Here is a 9,405-nt window from a genome sequence, read left to right on the forward strand (position 1 = left end):
TGGAAATTTCTGCTTTACAAATCAAGTTTTTTTGTTTCTCAAGGGAGTATAAAAATGGCAGTTGAGTTCTTTCTTGATACTTACATCCAGTGGACAAATTTACACAAATGTCCACTCAGAAACATGAGAAATAGTTAAGGCAGAGAACTGCATTCACTGTGCATCTAATTCATATGCTATGGGCAAAGATACACAAAGAGCAGAGTTTAGTTTGTCTTGGTAATACTTTTAAAGATACATGCCTATTAGAACACTAACAGAATCTCTTGAGTTTACAAGAATTACGCTGAAATACATTTTGTTTACTTACACCCTCTTTAGCAGCTGAGGCAATCTTGCTTGCTCCAGTTGTAAAACTGCTCCATCCCTTTAAAGAAAGGAAGAATGTTGTAAGCTATGTGTGAATAGGAGTGAATAACCAAGTGTTCACTGCTACATGTTAAATTAAGTCAAAATGTTCTCCAGTAGTTTGTCCCGTAGGAATAAGAATTACTTGCTAGTAAGAGCAAAAATTACAGTCTCTCACTTAATCGTAATATAGTGATGAACTTCCATTATTTGTGTCAAAATGGCTGCAATTTGAACAAACCCAAGTGCTTCAGGTGCTATTCTACTGAAAATGGCTACATGAAAAAAATTACTCCCCCCCTCGGCAAGTAAGAGATGAAAAACAGACATTAAAACGTTCGTAAACAGAGATTGGCTCTTCAACAACTAAGCACTGGATGGAAAAATAAAAACAAAAAAAAAATATCAAGGAGCAGCTAGAATGTATGCCTGGAAAAAGCTGAAGTGAAATAAAGAATCGGTGTTCAAAAACATGAGGCAGCAATTCATAAAATGCCCATTCAGCAATTTTCCTCTTCATAATAAAGCTTCAAACTGCTTGTTTCCTACAAATTTTATCTTTAAAAACAAAAGCACAAAGTTTATTTTGCCCCATTGGTTCTTGGAAAATCTGAAAACTACCACCACAATCAAGGTTTGGCCACTTCTTAGAAGACTTTTCTGTAATGAATCAGAAAACACTTCTTCTAACTATCAATTGTCAGATACTGATTAAGAAACCAGCTAAAAGAAAGTGGAGCAGAAGAGTGATTCTAATGATTTTTTTTAAAACAAAATCATTTAAAAAAAAAAATCACTTCTCAACTGTCAGTTCTTTTTAGTAACTCATTCATCCAGAATCTGCCCAGTAAAACAAAGGAGGGGGAACCCACCATACTTGTACGGATAAAAAACAGAAATAAACTTTAACATATCTGTGGTTCTCCTTGCATATAAGGAATGAAGAAACAGAGATAAGTTTTTTTTTTTTCTTTGCAGATCATCACCACATAATTGTAAACTGTGCTGCAGAATCTTCGAAACATGGCACTACCAATGCAAGGTTAATATCCACATCTACCACTGCCTTTTATCGATTTGATTTCCATCAAGCTGTGGATGTTTTGGTAACATATTACCTTTTATATACAAAGCCTGTAAATATTAGAATCTTTATCTCATTACTCCTTCTATCTAATTTGACTACACCACATATTTAGGTTGAGGGAATGTCTTTTAAAAAAAAGCAGCAAAAAAATATTTTTGCCTATCCTTTTGACGTCTCTTCGTTAATTGCCCTTCTTGTCCTGTGCTGACACACTGAAAAAAAATTATATCACCAACGGTAAAAAAGGCAAAGTGATATGTCTCATAGTTTCACTACTATGCAGAGTCTCTAGGGACTCACGACAAACCTAAACTGCAATTACATCTGTTCTTTACAGAATGAGTTGGATAGTATAGTCGGTGTGAATCCTAAAGAAAACGCTCCTTCTGATATGTAACAGCAGAAGATAATGTCTACATATAAATGTAGCACGTGTGGGGAAAAAAAAGTCATATGCAGTGGAAGGAAAATTAGTTTCCTCACTAGGATGAATATGCATGCAAATATTCAGTCTCACTATAATAAACAACTTAAAATTGCACTGTAGTATATATCTGTGGTCACAAGAGGGCATTTTAATCATAAGTTTCAATAAGATCATGTATTCCAATAACAGTTGACAGTAACTTGGACAACAGTGTCATCTCTCCTTTGCTGTCTTAGCACATCTGCAATACCTTAGAGATGTGGTTTCTAATCTGAACTCTCTGGCCTCCAATCTATGACGTACCTAGAAAATATTCAGCAGACCTATATTAAGCACCTGTCGAATCACCTGGAATACTGTTCAAAGGCACAGGCATTACCTTTTTCTATTATGTTCTAGTGAAATTATTATATGTTTAATACAAACAAACAACATAACCTGGTGTAGATATTTAGACTGATGAGGCTCTACAGAAGACTACTGGCCACTAATCCTGGTAGAAAACCTTACTGTATTTCAAAGTGTCTCCAAATCCCAAATATTGTTCAGCACTTTTACTTTGCAACCTATCAAAGCACCAATATGTCCCTGACTGCCTCCGACTTTATTCCCATTTTCCTTTGACAATACATCTTTTACTATCTCTACTTGAATCATGACAACTGTTCAACCATATGCTGTTATCTCTTCACACCCTGTCACAAGTATTTAAAGTGTTTTCATCACTGCTCAGGGCTTCTGGCACCCACGTACACACGCATTTCAGTTGTTTCCCGTTGAACATACCTAACACGGTTAATCTGTTCAGAGCATTACCAGCCTAACTGCTATTCCCAACAGGTAATTATTTCTCCTTTTTTTTTTTCCTCCAAGCCCTGTTGAGTATTAGTTCTTAATTCATTGCTATATCCTCATTTCATTATTTCTATGAACTGATACCACACATAACTCCTAAGTTTTGCTGAAGTTTCTCCTTTCATTTTGCCTTTTAAAGTCCACCAGTATCTTCTTCACTCTTTGAGAATACAACCAATACTCTACATCCCTCTGTATCTACCTGCAGTCTTTAGTTTCTCTTCTCTGTTTATATTCCCATAACAGGGGATAAGATGAAGGAAAGTAGTAATTCAGGTCACAGCAAGCTTCAAGTATTTCCTTACCGAGTACAATGAAGACATAGCATTATTCAGGAAGTCATCCTCTTTTTTTGGAGGGTTTACTGTGTTTCCAAACCCCACATAGCGATTCTCTTGGCCACTACCATAAGAAAATGAATAAACAGTATCTGTATTAGCATGCCTTCATTAAAACCATTAAACAAAAACTGAAAAGCATGAAAGAATGGCAATTGTTTAATAGACTTTAAAACACACCTGGAAAAAAGTCATAAAGCACCTAGCACCCAAAATACAAAACCACTCACTTCATAAAGACACAACACCAACAAGGATCCATTGGTGAATCCTTGCAAATTGAAGTGTCCCCTATGCAAGCTAACGTGTTCTTAATGACTTTCCGGGTCTAACAGATCACTGATATCAGAAGTCTGAGTAAATCCTAATAAAGTGATACATGAAAATGAGAAAAACAAAGAAAGAAGAAAACGGTGTTAGCTTTATAAATACCCCTGTTTAACTCAAATCACTGTAAGACACTATATACACTAAAAATTCCCTAGTCTGGAGCCCTCCACAGTAACATTTTGAGTTACATGCTCTTTCTTCAATGCTATTCAAACATTTTGTTATACAATTGCATTAAGAGGCCCTTTCCTTCCTCTTACTCTTTATCATATGTTATCAAAATATTTTAATAGTAAACAAGATGTAACAGTTAACTAGTGAATCAGGATCACAGTTGAGTAGCTTTAGCGTAACATCCTGGTCTTTGTTACATTAGAGGGCCATGCACTCAGAGTTAATAATTACTGCGTTACCCTTGGTAGGAGTTGACATCATCATTTAACCAGTCTTCAAAAGCCTTGTCAGAAGAGGCAGTTGCAGTCTGAGATTGTCCAGCAGAACTACTGAAATGAAAGATTTAAGAATCAAACTGCGTAAAGCAAAAACCACTAGCTCAGCAGTGCAGCTTGACATATATCATCATAATTCAGGTGCAAAATTGATTATTTCTTTCCTCTGTCAAGTAGGGAACTCTAATGCAACCGCTAAAAGCCACTGGAGTATTGAATGAATAAAGCAAGAGCAGATGAAGACACAGACAGTGCTACTCAGACTACAGCTAGCCCCTGAACTTGCTGGATGATGGCCAGGCACGGGGCGCTCATTTGCTTGATTTACAATTGCTTTTTCAGTTAACTTGATTCTTTAGTGCAAAGAGTAACAAACACTAGATGCAAAAGCAGATAAACAAAACTGCTGCAGACCAGCTTTGACGCTCCCATTAGCAATTAGCACCATAAGGAAAGAGTCTGTTTCTTCTTCCCGTGCGTTCAATCATGAACTGGAACAGCACTACAGTTAAGGCAAGGCTGTGACACACAATACGTGTGATTGACATAATGACTAGTCTCAGGTGCATTACAAATCAAGATAAAACCAGTATGGCTTGCCCTCTGCTCTTGCTCACTTGTCTCTGCCAGTTTAAGATTCAGGTGGAAGAGGTGGGAATTATTACGGAAATTAAAGCCCTCCTACCTCATATTCCTTAACTTCAGCAAAAGAAATGCTTGTTCAGAAAACACCATCAACAGAATAAAACCAGCAGATTTTCAAACATCAGGTTTTGATCCTGCTGTTGATATATCAACATTAGGGAACAAGAATACATACCGATGAGTGGAAGAGAGAGATGTTTTAGGCTGAGGTGGGGTCCAGTTCCTGGCAGGAGAAGTTTCAATGGACCACTCCTTGCCTTCAGCTACTGTAGCTACCTAGAAGAGGTAGGAAAATAATCAGGATGCTAGGTCAAAGTTTTCATACAAGTCATACACTGGTCCTGTAAAGTGAGGACAAGCAATTTTCCCAATTTGCTGCCAGCTACATAGATCAATTAATTTGTGTTTTCATAGGAAACTGATTTTTTTTCCTGAATCTCAGGCTAGTAATGTTGAATTGAACACTGATTTTATTTCAGGCAACTGATTTTAGGCATCTTCTTCAAACAGGTAAATTTAGTTTGAAGACGGAAAGACTAGATTCATAAAGAGTGCTTACAAAGTACTCTGATATTTTCAGATAGTAGGGGATGAGAACACACACACACAATTGAACTTACCTGATCTCTAAAAAGAGCTGCAGCTTTGCTGTTGTATTTCTCTTGCATTGACCAGCAGGGATCATAGTCGTCTTGAGATTCCAAGAACTCTCGAAATTTGCTATTACCTCCAGCCTTCATTTTCTCCAGCTCAATATCCTTCCATTTGTCCATAGTTACAGAACGTACAAAACTGAAAAGCAGTTTTTAAAAAAATTAAAATCACGGCTTGTTATAATTTCCTGCTATATCAGCAGTGAAAAAAACAAACACAAAAAAAAGCGCTTATTGCAGCCTCTCTCAAAGGTTGGGAGTATCAACGTGTTAAAGAACACTCTCCAAGACAGATCATTATAAGAAGGCTGTTAAATCCTCACTGAAATACGCTAAAATCATGCCACTTATTGACACTTAAATGACACAGTCAACAGAATGCAACTGACAGAAAAAGCAGCTTTCTTCAAGTCCAGAACTTCAACTACCCCATTATACAGAAGAAACTTTTCCAGTATTTCTTTACTCTGCAATTTTCTTTTCCTGTCTATTTTCACAGTTACACTTAAGAGACCTGTGAAGACAACTCCTGTCCCACTCCATGCTTCTGCTCATAATGACCATCAGGTACTGATAGCTCAGCTGTTTAAAATAGCCTGCCCTATAATATGACCTCGTGCCACGGCATTTATGACTGCAGTTAGCATCTCAACTCTCCTTTGAGCCATAAATTCTTGCTACTGCTCATTAAACTATATTAAAAAAAAACAACAACACAACACAAAAACCAACCCAAACAGTGCCCTATTCTTAAATACAAGGTCACAAGGGTGAAAAAAGTGAGACATCATCCTCAAGAAGATTCTTTAAAACTTGTATCTTGACTGATTTCTTTCTTTTTGTCCCTAAAGAAATACCCTTCACCATATCCTCATCTCAGAAATCTCATTTTTTCTTTCATGTAACATACGGAATAGTTCCAAACTCTCATTTCCTATGCAATTTCTACTCACTAATGAGCTTCAAATCACCCCTCAAAAAGATAACCATGCACTTCGGAATGGCTGCCTTGCTTTGGTGATTTTCCTCCCAGAGTTTCAGTCCCCTTCTCATTTGAGTAACTATCCCATGCTCTGCCCCTATTATATAGACACACACACTGTGAGTCTCCAGAACACATAACAGTTATTATTCCATAGATTCCCATCTCAGTTGAGCATGTTTCTTGGAAAAAACAAAAACTATCATTTATATTAGGGAAAAAAAAAAATCTCCTGAGCAGAATAAAACTGTTTTATACACTTGAATACACTACAGAAACATTCTGTAAGCATACTGTGACTTTTTTTGCTCAACTCTCAAGCTGCTCTAGCACTGCTTCAGTTTAATCGATAAAGATTATACAAGATTAAAAGAACAGAGTACAAGGACTAGTGCAGTATTACCAAAGAGCACCACACAACCTCAAGATGTAGCTAGCGACGCTGCTTTCTAGAGCTGGGCAGAACATAGCTGCCCTGGTGCAGCACATGCTTTAACTAATTACAGGCAAGGCACAGAGAGTAAAGAGAGGAGAGAGAGGAGCATGAAGCAAAACTGCCAGTGAAATTTTGGAATTGAGACATTCTATACCCCTCCAAAACAATAAATTCTGTTCACAGCCATAATGCACCCTGAGGTAACCCAACTCAGTCCATCGTCTGCTTGAAAGGCTGACCTGAGGTGAACTCCCAAGCCTCGGTGTTTTCCTGAGCACTCAAGACAGATCCAAATTCCATAGGTCACACTCACCCACTGGGGGTTAAACGCACCACATTCAAAACAGACCTGCGAGAAAGAAAAAATAATTATCTCTAACACTCAGTCATCTCTTGTCTGTGTGAAGTACAGCTTCAGTCAAATCATGAAAACTTTAGATGCAGAAAATAATTTCAGAAGTGAGAGTTCTTAGTGTTTGTAAACACCTTCCCTGACAGCATAAGCTTCCTTCAAATATTTATTTATGCTGCATGGAAAGAAATACTCATTAACTTGCCTGACTTGGATTATAAAAATTACTGTACCGAGTACCAAAACCCAGTGAGGAAATACAGATGAGCAAATTGAAATTAATGAGCAAAGAATTCAACTTGATTTCATTTCCATAATATCCTGTAGGAAGAGAAAGCAACCAAACTGAATTCTTGAGGTTTCCTTGGCAAAATAAAGATGCAACATTTTAAGTTTGGAACATTTACTCAGTCATACTACAGTTTGGCAGTGAATGATAGCAGATCTAAACAGAGGTTTTTCTTAAAAATAGCTTTATTGCTCATACTGTGCAACAACTTAAGTTCTTATGATTGGAATCACCACTCAAGGTTTAATGCATTCATATAAATAAAAATGAACCTTTCCATGGGCTACCACATTTAAGGTAGGGTATAATCAAGCTGCTTGAAATAGACCATTTTAATTAAGCTGTCAAGATATCACTTGTTCAACAGACTCCAGGGGTTACAGCATTACTAGAACTTCAGAAAGACTTGTGCCAAATATGTGGCAATGTATTATAATACATATACGAATAATAGTTACTGGAACTAACATAAATAAGAGATACCCAAATTTATACATTACTATTAGTTAGCCATACTAGTGCTATAAAGATAGCTGCAGTAGACCGCAGCATACATCTGGAGTAGGTAAAAAGAAAATTCAATTCTGTAAAACTATTCTAAAGAAGATTATAATTTTCTCACATTATTCTCATCTTGTGCTCTGACTTCCTTGAGAACTTTCCTTGTTCTTGGACTTGCCATGATTCTACAAAGGGGGAAAAAGAAAAAGAAAAAACTAAGTCATATTCAGGGATTTGATATTGGTAAGATGTTCAGTACCTTACAAGCATAGCCCTGTGAAAAAGAGCTTGCAATCTAAACCACTGAATCACAACCAGCTGTAGAGGAAAAACAACACACCATAAAACCCTCAACATTCCTTTTCCATTTACTTTGTACATTTTGGAGAATTTAGTCATCTTAATTCATTGTCTGGAAAGGTATAATTCAACCACAGCTGAAAAGGGGGCATGGGGTGATCAACATGGAAACTCTTCTTCAGCATATGTTGTATCAAAACAGACTCTTACTTGATGCTGCTCCCAGACCCATCCGCTACCCTTTCTGAAAGCGCTTTATAATTATGTATGATTACACAGGATCACATGCACAGGACTAAAGAGACCTAAGCAAAAAATAGCAGAAGCTCTTACACTTAAGAGTGCCAAACACATTGCTAAAAGAGCACTTTACTAGAAGACACAAAAAAAAATGTGATTTTTCAGAAGTATTTTTTGCTTATCAATTGAATTCTAAGAAAATAAAACAATTATCGGGCGCTTTTACACAAAATAGAATTCTAATTCTGACAGTCACGTCTCACTGGCAGACCACATCATCTTTAATTTTTACAAACCATAAAACACAGCAGCAGGGAGCAGTGTAAAGCTACAGATAAAATTCACATTAAGAATAAAAAAAAAAGTGACTCACACAGTACACAGCCTGGAAAAACTGAAAGTACAGAAAACTCTCATGATTAAAAAAAATATAATGTAGGGTGCAGCGTAAGACTGCAATTTAGATAAAAAATGAGTTCACATTTCCAACTACTTTGGTAGAACAATATTTAAATTAACTTTAAACAAACAACATTTATTCCCTTTTTACTTCCAGTCCATCCTTTCATTTCTACTCCAGAAATCGAGTTTCTAAGATGTAATAAGAGACAGAGAAGTCACCAGGCTGGGCAGAAACCGCACCAACTACTAAATATCAAGCTTATTGGTCAGTCAAGATACAAAGCAAAAAAATAACAGGTCAATGTTCTGATCAAATACTGATCTGAGAGGCAGAAACACCTTTATGCAAGTCTTTGACACTTGTTCACTGTACTGTTTGACTAAACAGTTATAAGTCTTTAAACTATCAAAAGGATTAACAATCTTTCAATAGTTTTAGAAGGTAAATGACGAAGCGTTACATACAATTACTGCAACCCAGTAGGGGATGGTGGGAGAACATATCTTTACTTAGAAAAGGAAGGCTATTTTAAAAAGAAAAATGCTACAGGTAAGAAACCATTAAATTTGTATGAATGTGACGTCAATTTCTTAGACATCTCTAAAGCCGAACAGCCTTCCTGTGAGCTGCAAGCACAGCAGTATAATAAATACATTTATACGCACCACCAGCTAAGACAACATGATTCAAAAAAAAGTAAGCTCAACACTGTACCTATGTATTATCACTGTTAAAAGCAGAAGTTATTTGTGGCAGAACTCACTGACTTT

At 36.6% G+C, this 9,405-nt stretch overlaps 1 protein-coding gene across 2 annotated transcripts in view; it reads right to left on the bottom strand.

Annotated features, from left to right (window-relative positions):
- ARFGAP1 (ADP-ribosylation factor GTPase activating protein 1) overlaps window positions 1–7,873 on the bottom strand; it is a 17,017-nt gene extending 9,144 nt beyond the window's left edge. For both annotated transcript variants that reach the window (XM_009893441.1, XM_009893440.1), the window contains exons 1-7: window positions 7,814–7,873; window positions 6,790–6,899; window positions 5,100–5,271; window positions 4,655–4,755; window positions 3,799–3,885; window positions 3,023–3,119; window positions 311–367 (exon numbers count right to left, since the gene is read on the bottom strand). In XM_009893441.1, the coding sequence (XP_009891743.1) occupies window positions 311–367; window positions 3,023–3,119; window positions 3,799–3,885; window positions 4,655–4,755; window positions 5,100–5,271; window positions 6,790–6,899; window positions 7,814–7,873 (684 nt within the window). The remainder of the gene's footprint in view (window positions 1–310; window positions 368–3,022; window positions 3,120–3,798; window positions 3,886–4,654; window positions 4,756–5,099; window positions 5,272–6,789; window positions 6,900–7,813) is intronic.
- Between the last annotated feature and the right edge of the window lie 1,532 nt (window positions 7,874–9,405).

This window comes from Charadrius vociferus, unplaced genomic scaffold, assembly GCF_000708025.1.
Source record: "Charadrius vociferus isolate BGI_N301 unplaced genomic scaffold, ASM70802v2 scaffold259, whole genome shotgun sequence".
In the NCBI taxonomy this organism is placed as follows: domain Eukaryota; kingdom Metazoa; phylum Chordata; class Aves; order Charadriiformes; family Charadriidae; genus Charadrius; species Charadrius vociferus.